Here is a 22,234-nt window from a genome sequence, read left to right as displayed (position 1 = left end):
ACACACCCACATTTCCTTCATTGACATGACAATCAGTTTGGAAAGCAGGGTTAAAAAAAGAAAAAAAAGAAATAAAGAGTACGTTCTTAGTCCTCTTCCACCTTGATGAGACATAAGGCCGCAAAAAACTTACTGTATATCTGTCTTTTTTTTTGTCATTTAGCATACGCTCTTATCCAGAGCGATTTACAGGAGCAATTAGGGTTTAGTGCCTTGCTCAAGAGCACATCGACAGATTTTTCACCTAGTCGGCTCGGGGATTAGAACCAGCGACCTTTCGGTTACTGGCACAACGCTCTTAACCACTAAGCTACCTGTTGTGGTCTTTGGCCACAGCTTGGGCCCTGTCCCATCTCTTCCAGCTGAGCCACCACCAGTTAGTTTGACTGCATACATCATGTTAAGTACCATGGCAGTCTGTATATCTGGTGTGTCCTTGTTATATGACAGTGCTATTCACAAAATACATGATCACTGCACTCACACACAAACTGACAGACAACCAAACAAGGGCAAATACTTATAAAACGTCGATCTTTATTTAAACCCAAACTACAGAGTCCACAATGAATACACAACATAGAAAGTGTAATAGAATGCTAGCGTAAAAAACACAGGACATATCAATTCAATTTTCAATGACAGTTCAGTTTCTATGGGAGAAAAAAAGAGCATTATGAATATGATTAAAGAAATGCCACAAAAATGAATCTTACAGCTATATCAACTACTACAGACTGAAGACAGACACAAATACCAGTACACATTCGCAACAGTGTCAAAAGGAAAGACAAATGAAACGCAGTAGAATTCACATGCTGAAGCCTTATTGGAGAGATCTGAGGGGAGAGGGCAACCAATTCGAACAAACAATTCATCTTCAGGCCATCCCTATAAGTTGGTACACTTGGTCCATCACAGCTATGGAGATTGCCAAGCTGTGCTGTACCTCGTTTCCCTCCAGGGAGCAGTAGTTATGTTCATAACTTCACAACTGGCTGGGCCAAATGATACGTCTGACTGTACTAGACAGGGCCGCATAAGGATTTCCATGTCATAGAATGTCTACAATAGAGGTGTAATCCTCTAATCGCTGAGCGGAGTGCCAGTCTCAACCGTACATGTCCTCTCTGTCTGCGTTGTAGATCTCTCCCTCCTGCAGGGAGGCGAAGTTGAGGAAGTGAGAGGGCCGATGGACCTCGTGGTAGAACTCCTTGGGGTTGGACAGCTGCAGGTCATACTTCATGTTGGGGTCGTGGCGAACACCTGAAAGAGAAGAGGAGGATGTATTATTGAGATGCACTACATTACCAAAGATTTGTGGACACCCCTTCATATTAGTGGATTCGGCTATTTCAGCCACACCCGTTGCTGGCAGGTGCATAAAACCAAGCAAACAGCCTTGCAATCTCTATAGACAAACATTGGCAGTAGAATGGCCCGTACTGAAGAGCTTAGTGACTTTCAACGTGGCACCGTCATAGGATGCGACCTTTCCAACAAGTCAGTTTGTCAACTTTCTGCCCTACTAGAGCTGCCCCCCGGTCAACTGTAAGTGCTGTTGTTGTGAAGTGGAAACATCTAGGAGCAACAACGGCTCAGCCGCGAAGTGGTAGGCCACACAAACTCACAGAATGGGACCGCCGAGTGCTGAAGCGCATATCAATTCTGTCCTCGGTTGCAACACTTACTACCCAGTTCCAAACTGCCTCTGGAAGCAACGTCAGCACAAGAACTGTTCGCCGGTAGTTTCATGAAATGGATTTCCATGGTCGAGCAGCCGCACACAAGCCTAAGATCACCATGCGCAATGCCAAGCGTCGTCTGGAGTGATGAATCACGCTTCACCATCTGGCAGACCGACGGACTAATCTGGGTTTGGCGGATGCCAGGAGAACGCTACCTGCCGAATGCATAGTGACAACTGTAAAGTTTGGTGGAGGAGGAATCATGGTCTGAGGCTCTTTTTCATGGTTCCTGCAAGGCCCCTTAGTTCCAGTGAAGGGAAATCTTAACGCTACAGCATACAGTGACATTCTAGACGATTCTGTGCTTCCAACTTTGTGGCAACAGTTTGGGGAAGGCCCTTTCCTGTTTCAGCATGACAATGCCCCCGAGTACAAAGCGAGGTCCATACAGAAATGGTTTGTCGAGATCGGTGTGGAAGAACTTGACTGGCCTGCACAGAGCCCTGACCTCAAACACCTTTGGGGGGAATTGGAATGCCGACTGCGAGCCAGGCCTAATCGCCCAACATCAGTGCCCGACCTCACTAATGCTCTTCTGGCTGAATGGAAGCAAGTCCCCACAGCAATGTTCCAACATCTAGTGGAAAGCCTTCCCAGAAGAGTGGAGGCTGTTATAGCAGCAAAGGGGGGACCGTCTCCATATTAATGCCCATGATTTTGGAATGAGATGTTCGACAAGCAGGTGTCCACATACTTTTGGTCATAAAAATAATATAATGGTCATGTAGTGTATGCTGACGATCAAACACACTGCAAGCAGGTGGTTGTAAAATGATACTTTTCCTAATATGCTTATTTCCCTGATGTTACACTGATGTTGAATTTATTGGTTTCAAATACACTAAGATTTGAAGACACTGATAACAGAGGTAAGCCATTATACAAGATTCTCCATTTAGCATGCTTTTTAGTCTAGGAATAGGTTTAATCTGTGTCTTCGAAATCCGCCCGCCAAGCAGTGTAGGCTTAGGCTTGCAAAGCAGAGAATCCCGTGTTCTATGCACTACTCACCCATGAAGTTGTAGTTCCAGGAGACCTGTCCAGGCACCATGAAGAAGCCCAGGAAGCGATCAGACAGAAGCATCTGAACCCTCTCATAGTGGGAGGGCAGGTAGCCCTTGGGGTTGTTGCCCTTGTCTGTGTTCTGTCTGCCCCACTCGTACCCACTGGGAGTCAGCTTGTAGGCCGTCAGAGTGCAGGAGCCGGGAGTGAAACTGGAAATGAATAAAGATGTTATACTGTAGTTAGCGTTGATGTACATGATGCAACTTGAAATGTTAAGAGTGATGCATGTATAGGTGGACTTGATCAATGTTAACAAATGTAGCTGGGGTGGTTGGGACGGTGAACTAGACTTGTGTGATGAATAACCTTGCACCAGTCCTGAAGGCCTTAGCGCAGCAGGCTAACCCAGTCTAGTGACGAGTAGACAGCCTGTCTTCAAACCCAGTTGGTCACACCAACCAACATACAATAATGCCCTCTAAAACCGCTGTTGGCCCTGTCTGTCATCAAGTAAAACCTTTCTCAAATTAGCAGCTATATGCAAAATCACTGCTGGTAAGAGTTAAGAAAAAGCAAGTACAAAAGTATCTCTCCTACCTGCAGGTGATTATAATGGTCTTCTCCCCGTCCCAGGCGGGGTTGTCAGCCATGATCTTGGCGTGGCTGGTGACGTCCTGGGGGGAGAGCTGGGGAGACTCGTTGGGCTGGGTGTGGATCCAACCCAGGGGCTCCATCTCCTGTAGGAGGTAGAGAAGAGGTGAGACACAGGGGAAGCAGAGGGGTATGTGTGTGTTCTGCCCCGATCAGGAACTGAACGCTTCCAATTTCAAAGGCTACGGCATACATAAAAACACAAGGAAATGAGCCATGATCGGGGCAGAACACATACTGAGACATGATCCAGTAAACAACATGCATCACATGGCATCAAATCGTGTTATATGCTTGTGTGTGTCCGAGTGTGTCCGGTATCCCCTAAGTCCGTACCTTGAGGTACTCGTGTCCAGGCAGCTGATTGGGTAGGTGGACGGTCTGATGAGTTCCCCACTGGGGTACCATGACGATACACCTGATCTCCTTCACCTGAGGGTTGTCAGGGGGACTGGTGCCGTACAGGTAACCTGCAATCTGAAGACAGAGGGGATGCACACGTCAGAAACACACACATTCAGATTTACATATTTAAAAAAACTATACAATAGACAGGATTGATTGTACTCTAAGACCAAATTGTCCTGTTCTATCTATATAAGCAGTTATATATAAATTATATAAAGATAATTACAATAATATCTATAATGAGATGTTGAAAGAGATGAAGGTAGAGTGATTAGACTGTTTTAGCATCATGGTAGGCATTTTACCACAACAAGGGTCACAAGCAGAGAGACAACTAGGAGAGGATAAAGCGTAGGCTCCGGTACTGACCTGGGCACGCAGGTCTGAGATGCAGATGAACTTCTTGAGGACGTTCTTGGGCAGGATGTAGGTGTAGCCTGTCTCCTTGATGTCATCAGACGACACGTAGATGTGATTGGTCCTCAGGTGCAGGTTGGCAGCAGAGATGGCCCTGCAGGAGGAAGAGGAAGAACCATGTTATGACTTTAAGAGAAGACAATAGAAACAGAAAGGAATTCTTAAAAAGGTCAAGTTATCAAAGAGCCACTATAGGTGCTCTATTCCCTTCTTAAGCTATGGACTTTGAGGACTAACTATAATATAACAATCATAAAGCTCCAAGAAAGTGTATTACATTCCTTTGTCAGCGCCAAGGGACAGTGGAAGGATATATATACCTAACTCCAATGTCACAATCATATTGTATGATATCACTGTATTTATTATTGTAAAGATGTAGAGAAAGCTACAACATTTAAAATCCAAATAGTCTCCCCCCTACATACCTGACTCTCCATTCTGTCTTGGAGGAGAAGGTCTGTGTCTCGTAGTTGGAGGTTGTTGAGGTGATGATCTCGTCTCCGTGTTTGTTGACTGTGCGTGTCTGCGTGGCGGTGAGCTGGGACTGCTCCTTGGTCTGCTTCTCTATCTCAGCGATCTGCTGGCGCTGCTGGGACGGAGCAGAGATCTCCATGCCCAGGATGATGTCACGGATCTCAGACTGGGTCAGAGACGCCACGTTCACGCTGGAGAGGACAGAGGGTTAAGGTCAGATATGGCTGAGGGAGGTTTGGGAATGAAATGCATGCTCGCTTGTAGTGGGAATCCCAGATGCTCTTTGATTCTACCAAAATAGTATTGTGCATTTTTGCATTAACTTATTGAAATTGTTAGAGATTTTTCTTTGAGAGGTGTTGTGAATTTGTGAACTCTCATAATGGCACATAAAAGTTAATATACGTATGACAGCATTATGAAGCTTCATGACAGCTTTACGAAGGCCACCACAGCCACTCACTTGTTTTTCTTTCCATAGTCGGCCAGGATGAGGTCTTTGAGCTGCACCTCCACCTTGATCCACTCCTCGTCGGTCAGCGTGGGCCAGATGTGGTGAGGCTCTGTGATGGTGGTCTTATCAGGCTTCAGGATCACCTTGGCACGGTCGTTGTTCACATGGAGTGCCCTTAGGATCAGGATGAGACGGGAGAACGCCTAGAGAGAGGAAACAGAGCCATACAGACACTGGTTAAACAAGGGTATGACAGAAACATCTCCAATAAAACATTTCCACTCTAGAAGAGCTTCTAGAATGAGAAACAGGACTAGACAATGATGCCATAAATATCAACATTCTTCAGGAAGCTGGCTCCTATGTATACTTTTTACATTGACCACTATCGGCTACATTTGGCAGAAATCGCTGTTAAATAGTTTTTAGTCTCATTCTAGTATTACCGGTCACAGGAAGTGAACTGCCACACACTGTGTGGGTGGAGAGTGCCTTGAGCCAGTAATTCTACAAATACTACCACCATCTTGCTTAAGTCTCATTCTAGTACAAAGAGTAGAAAGTAGACTCACGGTGTAGGAGGAGATGGTCTTGAGCCAGTCGTCGTACAGGTTGAAGAGGACCATCTGAGGCTCGGTGGCCTTCAGGATTAGGTCTCCAAACTTCTCCACCTTCAGACAGGCCTGGAAGGGCAGCTGCAGCTCAGAGCCCTTGATCACGATGTTGGGGAAGTCCAGCAAGTGGACCTGGGAGGAGGAAGGGATAAAAATACAATATGTTAGGTTGTAAAGAGATGGTAATTGCTCCACATTGGTCATCTCAGTCTTTTAATATTAATCATCTCAATTATATCAAAATGTATCACTGATCATTGCAATAGTCAAAATATTTATCTCAGTCAAGTTCAACCGAATCCTTTCCTTCATCTGTACTGATGTGAAAAATGGGCAGATTAATGCTGACTATATCAATGAGGTGTAGTGTGAAGTGTAATCAATCAATCGATGTGATTGTGAGGTATGGGGTCTCACCTCGAGGGGGTCCAGCATGCCCTTCCTGGTGACAATGATCTGTTTGGGCTGCTCCTCCACAGGGAGGGAACGAATCAGAGCAGCCACCTCCTCAGCAGTCTTCCACTTCGCCAGCTATAAAGGGAGGGAAGACAGGAAGGAAAGGAAAGCATTGATAATAACTAGTCTTCCATTAGGTTTTGTTTTTCCTCCTTTCCAGAGAGTCTTATTGCCCCGTGCATTGCTAAAGAGAGTGACAGGTCTTTTTTATTTGAAGATGTACCTGTCCCAGACGTTTCTGTCCGGCCCACACAGAGGTGTGGATGATCTTGAGGAAGAGCTGGCCTGTCCTGGGGTTGAAGATGAAGATGGCTCCGTTTATGGGCTTAGTGGTCAAGTTACCCTCAAACGTCTGCAAGGACAGAGCAGGAGAATTTACATGACTGAAGATAGATGCTAAACACAGACTAGTTACCTAACAGTATATATTTTCATAAATGTTTATTTGTCTGAAAATGTTTCACTCAGCATTAAAAACTATTCTAGAGGTACACTGTTGTGCCAGACAGAATCCAACCCATATAATTAGAATCCGTTGACATGAATCTCAGAATATCTGTTCTCTAATAATTCTAATTCCGCCCCAGACTCCTCACTCACCTTGTGGATGGTGACACGGTAGACGTTAGTGTCGTCCACAAACCAGATGATCTGATTGGAGAAGAGCTCTCCGTAGTTCTGGGAGGACAGGTAGGGTTCAGTGGGCTCTGAGGAGTAGAGCTGCAGACCCTTACGGATGCGCTCCCTCAGGACGTACAAAGCAGGGTTGGCCTTCATGATCTTAGCCATGGCCTGCTGGATCAGGGGCTTGCCTCCCGGGAACCAGTTACCGTACCCACTGGAGGGAGGGAGGGAGGAGAGTAAAGAAAGAGGGTGGCTGGTGAGTTCCTATGTCATGTAATAGATGTAACAAACAAGTGTTCAGTAACCCCCTTGAGTTGAGAGGGCAACTGTTGACAACCATACAAGACTACTAGCTACGCTAAAAAAACGTCCAATCACTTATGTGGACATTAGAGGAAATGCTAGAACTCATGTCTACAGGCTCGAACATTTCTCCATTACTTATCATGCAGACATTAGCAGAAATGCTAGCGTAGCTATGCTAACCTGTGGAGGTTGTAGGCCAGGTCGATGGCGATGAGCACCCCAGTGGGGGAGGGATAGATGCTCATGTTGTCGGTGGTGTAGTCCAGGAACTTGGCTCTGGCGTAGCGCTCGATGTCGTGAGAGTCGTAGTCTCCCCAGCGAAGCTGTATGTCGATCCAGTACTTCTGGGTGGTGGTGCTGTCCATCACATCCCTGAAGAAGAGGGAGAGAGAGGTCAAGGATTAATTAGTACTAAGACAGAGAAATAAGGTCTTTATAAAATGGGAAGAATGACTTGGCTTCTTGACAAACTTGGATCTATTATGTCATCGAAGTTTGGAAGCCGTTTCCATTTTGAGCTGGCATATTAAAATGGATATCCAACAAACTAATAAATGGCTTCAGTGTTAACCTGTGACAAGGTTAAAAATATTGTAGTGACGTACTTTGAGTCAGCGAGCAGCGAGGGGCGTGAGACGTTCCACTTGTAGGAGGCAAAGAGTAGTATGTCAGCGCAGGAGGAGTTCATCTTGTAGGACTTCCTGGGGTGAATGGTCTCCTTCTGCACCGTCTCGATCTCCAGGGCATCCAGCTCCTGGTCAAACACCTACATACAGACAGAGGAAACATTTTTTGGAAAGGTTTTTATACAATCAAAACGGACTTTTCAACCACGTTTTTTTGTGATGTTGGTAGAGAATGTCCTTAACAAAATGCAGTGACATTTGTTTATTGCTGCCCGGAAAGGCAGTGAAGGCAAAGGTACACAAATTTATTATTGGAGTCTACAGCCATGTCTCAGGGTCATCAGACTTCCTGTGATCCCTGATTGAAGCAAATACATCAAGTTGAGATTTAAGCTCCTAGTAATGTACCTGACAGAGATCCATGACCACGCTCTCATGGATCTTCTGCCACAAATGAGCCCTGAAGATCTGGATGAGGGAGATCTTCAGGGTGGGGATTTTTCCATGCATGAAGATCCCGGTCAGATCCAGCTGCACCTGGAAACCCACGTACACCTAGAGAGGACAGAGTACGGAGCGTGATTGTGAGTGACAATATAAGTAGCAAAACAACAAATATGGGAAATGCATCCGTGTGAGTGTAGTCAGGTACTCACGTTGGCCCTGTTGATGGTGGGAGACCACCAGAGGGTGAAGCGACGGTTGGGGATCTGATTCAGACCAGATCTTTGGGCGTTGGTCAGCTTCTTCCACTTCATGGACTCCTCAAAGCCACTGGCCTTCTCCCTGTGGTGAAGTAGTGATTATAAGGCTGGAGGTCAGCGAGGTAAAACTCCATACCTCACATCTACATTACTGATGTTATACTGCAAAACATGTGTCTGAGCATGCATACCACAAATACTTCTGAAAATGTTTGAACATCTATGTACACGCACACACAAACACGCAACAATAACAATCTACGACATATAGTGAATTATTGTGTGGTACTGACCAGAAGAGACCCTCCCAGGTGGGGAAGTACGTTCCTTTGAAGAGCGTGTGCTCCAGGATGCCCTCCACCCCTCCCAGAGCCTGGATCATGTCTGTCCTGTAGTTGTTGAGGTTCCACAACTTCCCGTCGTGACGCTGGTGGGTCCACCAGAACGGGTTCTGCTTCAGAACCTAGGACACAATGAGAAAGAGCATAGCATTAATGTCTGGACATATGCGGAAGGCATTTACCAGAATTTAATTTGTCAATTTCCAAGTCCATAATCTGCAGTACCCCCTGGTTCCTGTTTTACCTGGTACTGTTTGAAGTCAGTGCGGACTCTCCAGCCCTTGTCGTAGGCCAGCGTGTGTCTGTCCTTCTGGAACAGGGTGTTGATACGGGGGATACCTCTGTCCCAAGAATCCTCCAAGTCCTCCAGGGTCAGACGCCTGACATGGACAACACAAGACATCTATCAACTCTTATAGTACTAAGCCTCAACCATAAGACCATCTGGTTACAGACTATGCAGCTAAGGCTGGGTTTACACCCCACCAAGTGTTCTCCTTAGCAAAACCTCTAAAATGTTTAGTTACACATGCTGGCATGCACCAAAATCTCCATGTGGAGCCATCAGTGCAGTGTGTGATTAAGTACGTAGAGTGGAGCTTAAATCCAGCCTACGTAGGGACTAGGGGTTGGATTTGAGATGGGGCAACTGTCTTGCCTGTGTATGAGGTGTTCAGTACCTGTTCTGTGCGATAGCTTCCTGTCTCTTCAGGGCATACTCTGCCCAGACTCTCTGTGAGTCGATGAACTCGCTCTCCCAGGGCTGGATGTAGCGGTACAGGTTAGGAATCAGCTGGTCCTCCTCATGGCTCATACCTGACCGGAAATGGGTGATGCCAACGTCAGTCTGCTTCGACCACCTGAGGGAGAGAGAAGGGGGGCAAGATGGGTTAGTGTCAAGAAGAAAAGCTTCCCTCTAACTCGTAATTTAAAACATGTATCAATATGTAATAGCTACATTTCAAGGAGGCAGTAATGTAGCCAGGCCCCTCTTCATTAGTTAACTAGCAATGTTATATCGTTATCCAGCTCTGAGGCATACATTTCTATCAATTTAAGGTTATCTAAGCTTGCAGCAAGTGGACTTTGTGAACCTCATACAGGAACGTCTATGGCCCGGTCTAGACAAACCCTAGCTTCTACATATTCTCAGTTTTGCGCTTACCTCAGATCTGACTGTGGGATGAGGACGTGTCCCATGGACAGCATGCCCAGCCCTCCCAGCTCCTTGGGGGTGTAGAAGACCACAGGGGGGAAGCGACTGGGCATCTTGGAGTTGAGGCCGATCTTGATACGGGTCTGGATCTTGTTCTCACATTTCACCAGCAGGTCCAGCAGCTCCTGGGTGTTCACCACCGCCTCACGGAAGTACGTCATCAGACCTATCAGAGCCGTGTTCCACTTGTTCACAATCTAAGGGGAGATAAAGTAATTAAACATTAACACGGTTCTCATAACTATAAACTACATTTATGAACGCAAAAATGATTAAATTAATTTTGATAATTTATTTAGTTGGTATAGTTTTATACACAATTATATTTAATGTGAGAAAAACAATCTCAGTGAAGAAAGGAACAGTTGTGTTTTGTAAAGGAGTTGTTTACCTTGGTGAAGGTGGTGGATCCTGAGGCCATGAGGATCTGTCTGACTCTGTTGTGGAACCGCTGCATGGACTCATCATCCACACGCAGAAAACACTGGGCAGTACGCTCTTTGGTCACCTACACACAGACGGACACACAGTAAGCACAGCCTTCTCACTGCATTTATCCTACAGTTAAAGGGACAGTTACCCTTGGTACAAGGCCTTGGTACAAGGGCCAAAAGTGTAGCAGCGTATCAGTTCCAGTCAACCAAGGTGGAGGTCTGACTGTATCTGGTGGCGGCTGCCATGATTGTTTAGCACGCCACTGTTCCCCTGTATCGCCATTGAGACGCAGGACAGGGTCAACTGGTGTCCTTAGAAATCAACTTTTAACCATGTAACATCACTCTTCCTCAGGCCCTTCTCTCTCCACCCCTCCGTTTCCCCTCTCACCTCGTTCTGCAGGTTCCAGACTCCGTCCTTGTGGGTGAACTCCTCGTAGCTGGTGCGACACTTGGGCAGGATGCGGCACTCGAAGCCACACATGTTGAAGAGCAGGTTAGGGTTGTCTTTGCTGTAGACGGACACAAAGCTGTTCTCCCATTGGACCGTGGTCACAGAGCGAGGTAGGCGGTTCTTAATGTCCCAGAACACAGCACGACCCCTGGACGGTTACAGAGAGGGAGGGACAACTATTATTTCACAAGATATGAGTATTGCATGGATAATAACAAATGTGCAGGTCTCACGTCAATACATGTCACACGAGTACTGCATTATTTTCTCAACTACAGTACCATATAAACTCCATCTTAAAGAACAAGCAACGGGGGGACTCACAGGTTGACGTCGTGCTTCATCAGTCTCATCCTGGCGTCTCTGGGCCAGCACTTCTTGTTGTTGTAGCCCACAATGTTCTCATTGTTGGGGTCAGGGTGCTCCGTTAGGTACCTCTGGATCAGGTCCCTGGCCTCATCAGCTGAGAACCTGGAAGAAGGAGAAACGAGGACATGTCAATCACTGAGCTTCTACAGATTCCAACAGATACCTACGTGGATAAGTCTGAGACGTTAGTCTGCACCAAGTAAAACTTGGTGTGTGTCTTCTGCTCCTACTCAGGTATTTGATGAAGCGTCAGTTAAGGAGTACAAACTCCTATATAAGGTGTTGTGTAACTTGTGTACCTGAAAAAGATGTGTATGCGGTCGATGTATCTGCAGTAGAGGCGGATGGGGTGGGCGCTCTCTGTGGCTGTATCCTGGAAGGACAGGAAGTCGTTGGGCATCTGAGGGGGTCCGGCCATCTCACTGGCCCGGTGGAGCCCCAGCACCAAAAGGTCCATGACCAGGCCGTAGTACTGCACGATGAACGAGGCAAACTGCAGACCACGGATGATACCGTACGAGTTGGTGTGGTTCATGTCCTGGGATGGGAGAGAGGAAGGATGAGACGTTGGGTCTATATATAAGCAGTGAAGTACAAGGTACGACAAAAAAATTAAAATAGATAGGCACAATGCAAATACTGTGAATACAATATCTTCTTCATTGCTTTTGAATGAGGAAAATTGGAATCTCAGTTTACTTCCTGAATTGACTGAAATTGATTTGATCCAAACCCTGCACAACAAACCCCTCCTCGAGATGGCAAGGTGGTCTCACCTTGTAGTTGATGACCACGTTGTTCTTGGCGGTCATGTAGTCAGCGATGTTGTGGTCCACGATGAGACGCAGCAGTCTGTTGAGCAGCGTCAGATCTATTTTCTCATACATCTTCTCATAGCGAGACTCCAGCATCACGTTACACTCCCCCTCCATCGTCTCCCACACATCCTGCAGGTTGTTGATGCCTGGCAACAAAACATAGGATATAATCAGACAGTGTTTTTGGCCAGCATTAATGGATATATAATTATTGAAAACGTCAAACAGAAACAATTGCAGGGGGTGTAGATAGGTTTTCTTATTATACCACATGCATTGGCAGCATTGAATTAAAGCGCTGGCTTTGTGAATACACATATACAGTACATAAATAAATACAACTACTATAAGCAACACACTCAACATTTTGAGACTTCTGAAAGCAATGTTGTCTACCCAACCTAGTCCTCACCTTGACACCACTTGTAGACGAGGAGTGGAGGAGGCTCTGTGTCAGCCGGTTTGATCCAGGGGGGGAAGAGACGTCGTTTGTCAGCCTCATACCACAGGTACTGGTCCAGGTAGGCATCTGTGATCTTCTCCAGGGGCTCCACGTCATACACAGGCACCAGGTGGCTGTACAGGTCCATGAACTCAATGCCCACCTAGAGAGAGGGAGGGGGGAGAGGAGAGTGATTGGAGTGGAATGGGTGAGTGCTAAATTCATAGAACAGTGTTCAAATAATCTTAATCTAGTTAGACAAAAAATGGGGTGAAATCTAGAGGGTATCTTATGTTTTCAGAGTAACTTAAGTTGCTAATGAATTGATCAAGAGGCAAAAAGCCCAGTGTGTATATAGAGTTGGTCCTGGGACTAACCTCCTTGAAGGCTCTCTGTGTGAGCAGGTGACGTTTGATTCTGGACAGGGCCTCGTGAGGGTTGTCATAAGCCTGCTCTATCAGCCCCAACTCCTCTCTCTGGGACTGGTTCAGCCTGGACTTCACACTGGAAAGAAAAAACAAACACACGGTCAAATCACCGCAAGAGCAAATAAATAACATACCTCAGCAGAAAGAATCTACAGCCATCTTATTACCCAATAAGCTATCAAATGTAGCATTTAGCAGTACAGCTTCCCTAACAGGAGGCTACAGGGTGTTTGTGTTACCTGTAGGCCTCTTTGAGCCTCTCCAGGGCCAGGATGAGCAGCTTGGTGTCGTGTTTGTAGGACAACGGGGGGAAGGGGATGGGGGAGAAGCGTCTGCTCTCCAGCCAGTGGACCGTGGTGGTGTAGATGGCCACAGCCTCCTCTGCTGTGATGTATGGACCATCCTGGGAGACACAGATTACACATTATATACACACTGCTCTAAATGTATTTCGCACAAATAAATAAATTAACTATACCTTTAAATTATAGAAAAAGACACGAACACACAGTGTCAACAGCACTTTATTTTATACAAGTGTCAGAGTATTATACTACCGACTCAGCCTGTTCTTGAGAGACTGGTGGCCCTGTTAACTCTGCTGGTTTGCTGTTGCATGGCTGAATTGTCTACACTCCTCACAGCAGAGAAGGTAGTTGCACCATAGAGATAAAACTATGTGTTCTACCTCCATGGTTGCATCAGCTATGCAGTTACCTAGTGCCTTCTTCCCCATAAATGAGGACCATGGTATGTGTTGTATTACCTTCAGGTAGTTATGCTGCCTCTCCTGCTCGGCCTTCAGGTACAGACGGGTCAGTCTGCCCAGGTTCTTCTTGCACACCGTCTTGTCCACGGTGGCGCCACGCCTGATTCGCTCGCGATTGTAGTGGGCCGTGTTGGTCCACCAATCAGCTTTGGCCTTCACGTACCGTAGGATCATGTTCTCGATGGGGGTGGGCAGGCCTGGGACCTGGAGGGAGGACACGGATTAGACGGGTCAAAAGCGGTCAGTACTGGATAGGTGTAAATGAAGTACCTTCCTGGCAAGGTAAATGTTTTACCTTTCAGGGAATCAAATTGCGCTTATTGCTTACAAAATCGTCATTGCTGAAGACAGCTGTGTTTGATGAAAGATTATATTTCTATAACATGTCACCTATAATTATTCTTAAAGCAATCATCTACTCTGCATTCCCTGAACTGCCCATACCTTCTCGGCAGTAAAACCAAGCACACAAACCCCTGGAACATTCCTTTCCCCCTATAATCTCATACCTTCCAGGGGATGTTGGCCTTCCAGCAGCGCCAGGACTCAGAAAGGTGCTGCAGGATGGTTCTGGCCTTGTTCTGCTTGATGCCCTCAGGCATCATATCCAGGATGTCGTGCATCACGGCCGCACGCAGCTCCAGGTCAAAGTGGGACTCCACGCGCTGCTTCGTCACAGTCTTCGCCACGCCCTTGGAGTGACGACCTGTTGAAGGGGACATTCACGATTGGTTGATAGACGGATTGGGAACACCATCAGTACGAGAGCTTCTCATGTTAGTATATCAATGATCCATAGTGAATTAATTACTGTTTTCTTATCGTCACAGTTCATGGTCCTCCTTTTCCCCCCTTTCCTAACCCTTCACAAACAGACACATATCTAAATATTTGTGATTGTTCAAGGGCTCAAAAGCAACTGGGCAAACAAGTAGTTCATTGATAGGCCATACTGCCTTAGTTGATAATGATTAATATCACACAAACAATTCTAACATCCCCTATGACAAAGGGGAAGTTAAAAGGCCTTACCTTCGAACTGCCTGGCCAGCAGGTTGCCCAGCCATCTCTCCAGCAGGGGGGTGATGCCCCTCATGAAGAACAGCCATACCCTCCATCCTGGGGCCCAGAACCCACAGCCTGGACCCTTACCCACCGGACCCTGAGAACACACAGGAAAACACACACCTTCAACAACAAACTCAGCCTTTAGTTCTGTCCCAAAATAACCACCAATATATTATAGAGCAGAGGTTTCACTTATTGGTATTGGTGTTTCAGACATTTTTGCTTTACTAAATCTGCAATAAAAGGTCATGTTTGTGTGTGCATTTACATTTTAGCCATTTAGCAGACGCTCTTATCCAGAGCGACTTAAAGTTAGTGAGTGCATACATTTTCATACTGGCCCCCCGTGGGAATCGAACCCAAAACCCTGGCGTTGCAAACGCCATGCTCTACCAACTGAGCTACACAGGACTTTACATAGATAAAAGTCTGTGTGTATGTGTATACTCCGTACTCACGGTGTTAAAGCGGTAGTAGATGAGGTGCTTGAGGTCCTTGCACATGCGGATCTGTCTCATCAGCTTGTACTTGTAGCGGTACATGCCAGTCAGCTGGCCCACGTGGGCAAAGATGTACTGCAGCCCGTCTGACAACTACAGACCAAGGAGGAAGTAGGGAAAAACAATACATATTAGGAAAGACGTTAAATTGAAATAGGTTTGACTCATTTGCTAAAAACAGGTACTTCCAATTGTGAGCCAAAATCAAATCATGCTATTTAACACCACATAAATAAATATTTTATTGGAGCTTTGATGCGATTCAAGTGTGTGTTACTGACCTGGAAAGCATCCACATTGCCCAGTCGGTATTGTACGTGGCTGTCCACCACCAGCTTGCTGAGACGCAGCACCTCTCTGCACAGATGGAAGGCATTCCCGAACCTGGACTTCTTACGTTCCTGAAGAAGGGACAGACACCACGGGCGCATTCAGCAGGGCACAACATTGTGGAACTCGTGCCATGAATAGAGCTGACGTGATTCCTTATTCTATGTGTCAGAGGCATGTTTGTTCTACATATATTTATATCTGTAACGTTCCACAAAATGTGCCTACTGAACATGGCCCTAACACCCCTAAACTGTTACCTTAATGCAGGTTAGATAAAACTCCTTGATATTGTGCTACTACAGATTAGGATTTAGTTCTGCAACTCAGTAAGAAGGGCAGCGGTAAGCTGGGGCAAGGGGTTGTTTTCAGACCAGACTTGGGTCTACTTCTCTTTACATCAAGCTGGCATCTAGTTTGACTGGTTACCTTTGTGGTGAGGGTCTTGACAGGCTTGAGGTTGAAGTTGTAATCCAGATGCAGGTAGTTGAGGTTCTTGCGGTGGATGAGCAGGTTGAGCATGTTGTAGCCCTGTCTGCACACCTGCAGGCCCACCTCCACCCAGTCCAGCTTAGTCGATTGGAAGAACTTGGTGGCTTTGAAGGAACGGAACAAGTACCTGGTAGGGGAGGACAGTGGAGGCTGGTCAGATTCTGTTGTAATTGTGGTAATATTATTTCAACAAAATGGTGCTGTAAATAGTAAATGTCAGTTATTTTTCCGTATCAAACATCTACGAACAAACATTGTTCTTGAGAAGAACTTGATGCTTACCTCTTCTTCTGGGCTTTGGGTGGTCTGTGTTTGAGAGCGTTGAGAACGTAGTACTTGAGCAGTTTCTGGTAAGACACACGCACCTTCACTGGCTGGCCGGCCGGGCAGTGCTCACGATACCTGACAGGGGAGGCAGTCAGGCAGACACTCACTAATTACATTTTCATTTAGTATTAATATGCCATTTCTATTAGGTTTACAATATCAGCACAGAGATAAGAGTTCACAGATATAGCAGTCATCTTCAGCCATTAGAGGTCTATGTAGGACATGCTACGGAGTATTATTGTTAAAGAGAATGTTTCCAATGACTTACCTGGTTTAAAAACAGGCAATAAATACATTTACACAGCAATATCAATTCCCATACTACATCAACGTTACCAAATAATGTTATTTGAGTGTTTCCTCACCAGTTCTTGATGAGTGGGATGTCGATGGCCCGCCTGGTCCTCCCAGAGCGCAGGTTGAAGGGGCGTGGCGCCCAGAGCAGAGCGATTCCATTGGCTGTGTTGTCTGTGTAGAGGGGTGTCTCTTTCAGGAAGGGCTCCACGTACTCTGGAAGCTCAAACTCCTCGTCATCCTCTGGCAGAGGCTCCTGACTCTGTAGGGGTGAGAGCATGTGTGAGAAGTTGGGGGGTGGGGGTGAGGGGACAGCAACAACAGGAGCGGTATCCGCTATTAGTTGACTCCCCAATCTCAAAATAAGTGTTTGAATGCTGATGGACCAACTGCAGCACAGGTTCAGCTCAACCAGTAACCCACCATTCAATACAATTTTCCTCCAGTCGTTACGCACTTGCAAGCAAACCAATGCAAGTGCGCCTTTGTAGGAGGGCTATTAGCTAGGTAGATACAATTTGAGAATACATTTCTGTGCCCTAGTCTAGACTGAGTTAAAGGTGCTGCTGGGGCATGGTTCATTACAATTCAAGAGAACTTTGTCCCTGAAGGGCAATTTGGCTGCAGTGCATTACATACTGTACATTAAAAACAACACATACTTTGACCGAGTGTCTGTGGGAGATGGGGTTGATCAGGGGGTCAAAGTAGAACGCTGGCAAATCAGGATCCTCAGTCTTGATGAACACCACGTTGGGAGTGTGGTACCTACAGAAACACTAGTTAGCATTGGTGGCGTATCAAGCAAATGTGTGCGAGTCAATAGGAGTTGTCCATTTCTGGAGTCAAGGAGTTTGTTCTGGGGCCTGTATGAGATAGACAGTAATGTCAGTAGAGGGCATCTTTCTCACCAGGTGAGGTGAACGTGGTGGGGAAGGTTGTTGTACAAGTATGGGAAGGCGATCTTGTACTCTGTCCTGATTGGCTGTCTGATGATGATCTTGTTGATGTCGTTGAACTCGTTCCAGTCTTCATCTCTGAGATGGGAGAAGAGAGTTGAGGAACAGATACTTCAACAGTGTAATGCCCAAAAGCCACCACATGTTAGACAGTACTAAAAACACGTTTTGATACAGCAATGTACAGTAATGTACTTAGAGTCCCCACTAAGTAGTAACATTAGACTCAAGACCGAGGCTCTTACTGGAGGTTGATGTCCCTAACCAGGGGTTCAAACTTGGGTCCCCCGGGGATGGCCATGTTGAGGGCCTTGGAGGTGAAGAAGGCCTTCAGGTCAAACAGGTAGAAATAGTTGTAGTCCACCAGGTCCGTCAGCAGCTGGTTGGCTAGACGGTACAGCGTGGACATCATGGGCAGGGTGAACTGCCAGCGCCTGTACGTGGTCCCGTTCACATACCTGGAGTTGGAGGGAAGTAGAGCAAGGCAGGTTCATTCAAGGACAAGACAATTGATATCAATTCTAGTCGTGTTTTGTCTTGAAGAATACTTGACTGATTTCAACTTTGTGGCTTACATTAAAAGGTTTAAGGTATTTGGTACGGTGTGATAATGTTCTGGTGACCACCAGGCAATAGTTTAAAGTTTAAACCATGCTCATTTGAAAATAAAGCGAAACTCAGTGTGCAAGTGCCCTTTCTGCATCAGGACTGTCCAGAGAGAAACAAAACAGGTTTTGCTGTGACTCACTTGTTGGCGTCCTTGAGGGGCTGGTGTTCGTAGAGCCACTCCGCCACGGAAGAGTCCTCTTCTGCATCCAGCTCCATCTGGATGGCCTCCAGCGGCTCCACGTCCAGGATGTTATCAGCGTAGTCCAGCGGAGGTTCCTCATCGTCAAAGGGAGGGAAACGCATACGCTTGAAGTGACGACGGTCCCGCTTCTCACGACGCATCATGATCCACATGGCGCTACGGAGAGAGGATAGAACAAGGATCATCTAGGTGGTTTGAGGCATCTATGGCTAACTATAGTTTCTAACAATTCAAAGAGAGGACTTTTACGGAAACTAGGCATGCTTCAATCCAAAAACAGACCCCAATTGTTCCTTCACTTTAAAAATATACCAAAAAAAACATGCATGAACAGAATATTAGTTTGTCTCACCCCCACTGGGCGATGTAGACAGGCTCTATGACCCAGGGGATCTCGTTGACGAAGGAGATGGCTCCGGTGATGTGGTACAGGACAGGCACGTCTCTGATCTGCTCCCAAGGCATGGGCATGTTCTCCAGTAGCTTCAGCACCGCGTGGGGCATGTACTTCAGGGCTCTGTGGAGAAGACCGCACAAAGAGGAGGGGGGGGAAGGGAAGTGGAGACAGTGAGGAAGAGGTGTGTGAGTGTTGGGAGGAGGGGAGATGGGTGAAAAGAGGAAGGGGGGGGGGCATGGTTAGCAAACTACAATAAAAAACATTTATCACATGCTTCGGAAACAACAGGTGTAGACTGCTTACTTCCTGGTCATTTTTTCTCTCCTTTTGTGTGGTGTCAGTATGCATGCGTGTGCGTGTTGTGTGTGAGCGTATGTAGTGTGTGTTGTCAGTGTAAGTATGTGTGTGAGTAGAGTCCAGTGTGTGTGCATAGTCAGAGCAAGAGAGTTCGTGCAAAAAAGTTCAATGCAGGTAGTGTGCTGTGTGGTAGCAAAGAGAACAAACAGTCTATGAATTCGGTGGCTGTAGACGTAAAAATGTTTGGGCCTTCCTCTGACACTGCCCGGTGTAGAGGTCCTGGGTGGCAGGGAGCTCGGCCCCAGTGATGTACTGGGCCATACTCACCACCCTCTGTAGCGCCTTGCAGTCAGGTGCCTTGCAGTACCAATCGGTGATGCAGCCAGTCAAGATGCTCTCAAATGGTGTAGATGAGGATCTGAGGGTCCATGCCAAATCTTTTCAGCCTCCTAATGGGGAACAGGCGCTGTCGTGCCCTCTTCACAACTGTGTGGGTGTGTGTGGACTATGTTAATTCCTTAGTGATGTGGACACCGAGGAACTTGAAGCTCTCGACCCGCTCCACTAAAGCCCCATCGATGTGGATGGGGGAGTGCTTGCCACTCCGTTTCCTGCCCATCAGGAAGTCAGGGATCCAGTTGCAGAGGGAGGTGTTCAGTCCCAGGGTCCTGAGCTTGGAGGGGACTACGGTTTTGAATGCTGAGCTGTAGTCAATGAACAGCATTCTTACATAGTTATTCATTTTGTCCAGGTGGGCGAGGGCAGAGTGAAGTGCAATAGAGATTGCGTCATCTGTTTGGGCGATATGCAAATTGAATTGGGTCCACGGTGTCTGTAATGATTGATGTGAGCCATAATCAGCCTTTCATGGCTATAGATGTGAGTGCTATGGGGCGATAGTCATTTAGGCAGGTTACCTTGGCGTTCATGAGCACGGGGACTATGGTGGTCTGCTTGAAAGTTATCATCACAGACCAGATCAGGGCTAGGTTGAAAATGTCAGTGAGTATGCATCCTGGTATTCCGTCTGGCCCCGAGGCCTTGCGTATGTTAACCTGTTTAAAGGTCTTACATCAGCTACGAAGATCACAGTCATCCGGAACAGCTGACGCTTTCATGCAATAATTGATAACATCTTCACTGTAGATTTCACTACTGTATTCTCTACATGAAATTAAACATCTAGCAACCAGGTTCAAATGGTAAACAAACTATGTGCGATATCGTCGGGGTGAAAGTAGAATTAATATCTTCCCTGTACTGTGTGCACACGCTGGTCAAACAATCACTTCAAAAGGGATCATTTAATAGGCTACCCGCGCATGTTCATCCACTCACAACATATTTCCAGCCTCCAAACTATGATGAATGGAAAGAGACATCCGTTACAAAAAAATGTACGACATTTGGCCAGATTTTGTGTGTCCACTGCTGGCCGAGGACTCATCGCTGCCTTGGCAAAATATCTGTGTTCTCGTCTACCCACATATAATGGAGTGTAGGCTATACCACCCGTTTTAAAGTCCATTCGCTCATTTTTCATGCCTCTGACATGCGGTAATGATAAATAATGTTGTAAAACCCTACAGTTTTTACATTTTGTTTTGATTATTGTGATAGTCTCATGTTTTACCAGTACGGCGTACCACCACTATTTATTTTGCAGGGACGCCATACTTTTACTCCTGAATATCATACACATAAAATTGTCCAAATTCTTCTCCAAATCACCAGAGTTCCATAGACACACTGGGAAGTTGCTTCTTACCCCAGGTAGACCCTCTTGTCGTGGCGGAACTTCCTGTTGGTCATGTCACCGTGGTCCCTAATGATCTTACGGACGTGCTCAGGTGGCATGTCTTCCTTCTGGGCGTCAATAAACCCAAACTTCCTCTTCTCAGAGTAGCGTTTCGCCTGCAACTGCTGCCATTTTCTGGCTGTGGTATTGGGAAAATAACAATAATGGTTGAATTATATTTTCATGCAAAGGAATTGTCCATTTCATGAATTGAATAACAACCCCATGGAAATCATTGGCAAAGGGGCAATGAAATGTTATGGTTTTTGGTAGATGACAGATACATGAGGCCAGTCCAGTAGCTGTACATTAGATAAAACACATGGATCAAAAGTTCTCCATTGAGCTGAACCCACCTTTCTCTTGCAGTTTTTCCTCAGACATGTAATCTGGAACCTGGGCTGGGGGATGGATACCTGGTGGCATTCCACCAGGTACCCCTCTATAAGGGAAGGCAGCTGCCATTGCGGCTCACAACTAGAAAGATTTAAAAAAAAAAAACGATAAAAAAAAATGTATTATTAGTTCGGTAGTACTTCAGCAACGAACATAGTCCATGCATGTCAATAACAAGTAATGCATCATCTTATTGTGCTCCAACCAAATTCATCATGAAATGTTTCGATTTACCAACACGTGAACAATAGCTGCTGCTTTCTGATAAATATAAATGATTTAAAACAGAGTAATTATTTTGTCAATATGTCCTAATGTTTGCTAGTTAGTAGGTGAAATCTTTAGCAGTGCAAAGTTTGGAAAGCTAGCTAGGTCGCTAGCTTAATTAGCGAATGCTTTGTAGCTGTAGTACACGTACAAATTCAAGTGGGTCGTTAACACACACAATGGGAAAAAGCACGCGGGCAAATTAGTACACCAACAGATTAATAAAACCGCTCATACGTGGTTTGATTTAGCTAGCTAGTTGGCTAGTAGTTATTAATTGGGCAACAACTCTTTTTTTTTTAGAAGGCCCATAATGAAAGTGCTAGCTAGCTAGCTAACGTTAGTCTGCTAATGCTAACCGGATCAATTACACAACCAGAGGATCTGGCAAAACATACCTCCTCCACGTCCAGAGCAACTGCTTTGTATTGAAAATAGCCTTGGTTTGCACACGATTATAACAACATCTCTCTGTAAAAATTCAATGAACTTTTCCGCGCTTTTCACGACTGTGTTGATTAGCCTTCCTCCTGT

The 22,234-nt window shown here is 46.1% G+C and overlaps 1 protein-coding gene across 1 annotated transcript; it reads right to left on the bottom strand.

The window, feature by feature from the left end:
• Positions 1-517: 517 nt before the first annotated feature.
• LOC311105984 (pre-mRNA-processing-splicing factor 8) lies at positions 518-22,233 on the bottom strand. The gene is made up of 43 exons (XM_084148234.1): positions 22,099-22,233; positions 21,394-21,514; positions 21,008-21,176; positions 18,898-19,062; positions 18,483-18,701; positions 17,980-18,192; positions 17,687-17,812; positions 17,438-17,543; positions 16,847-17,037; positions 16,434-16,553; positions 16,089-16,278; positions 15,611-15,730; positions 15,288-15,422; positions 14,794-14,923; positions 14,271-14,467; positions 13,759-13,965; positions 13,232-13,395; positions 12,942-13,068; positions 12,535-12,727; positions 12,081-12,268; positions 11,604-11,842; positions 11,260-11,406; positions 10,873-11,083; positions 10,439-10,555; positions 9,997-10,244; positions 9,512-9,691; positions 9,076-9,211; positions 8,784-8,953; positions 8,443-8,572; positions 8,195-8,341; positions 7,766-7,926; positions 7,341-7,532; positions 6,831-7,068; positions 6,454-6,582; positions 6,192-6,305; positions 5,733-5,906; positions 5,170-5,363; positions 4,658-4,897; positions 4,182-4,323; positions 3,741-3,881; positions 3,351-3,490; positions 2,760-2,962; positions 518-1,266 (listed from the first exon to the last, which is right to left on the bottom strand). The coding sequence occupies exons 2-43, from the start codon at positions 21,500-21,502 to the stop codon at positions 1,112-1,114; spliced, it is 7,017 nt and encodes a 2,338-aa protein (XP_084004360.1). The 5' UTR covers positions 21,503-21,514; positions 22,099-22,233; the 3' UTR covers positions 518-1,111.
• Position 22,234: the final 1 nt, after the last annotated feature.

The sequence above is a fragment of the Coregonus lavaretus genome, assembly GCF_964263955.1.
Source record: "Coregonus lavaretus genome assembly, chromosome: 30".
In the NCBI taxonomy this organism is placed as follows: domain Eukaryota; kingdom Metazoa; phylum Chordata; class Actinopteri; order Salmoniformes; family Salmonidae; genus Coregonus; species Coregonus lavaretus.
Note: the sequence above shows the minus strand (reverse complement) of the source record. Positions and strands in the feature narration are given on the sequence as shown.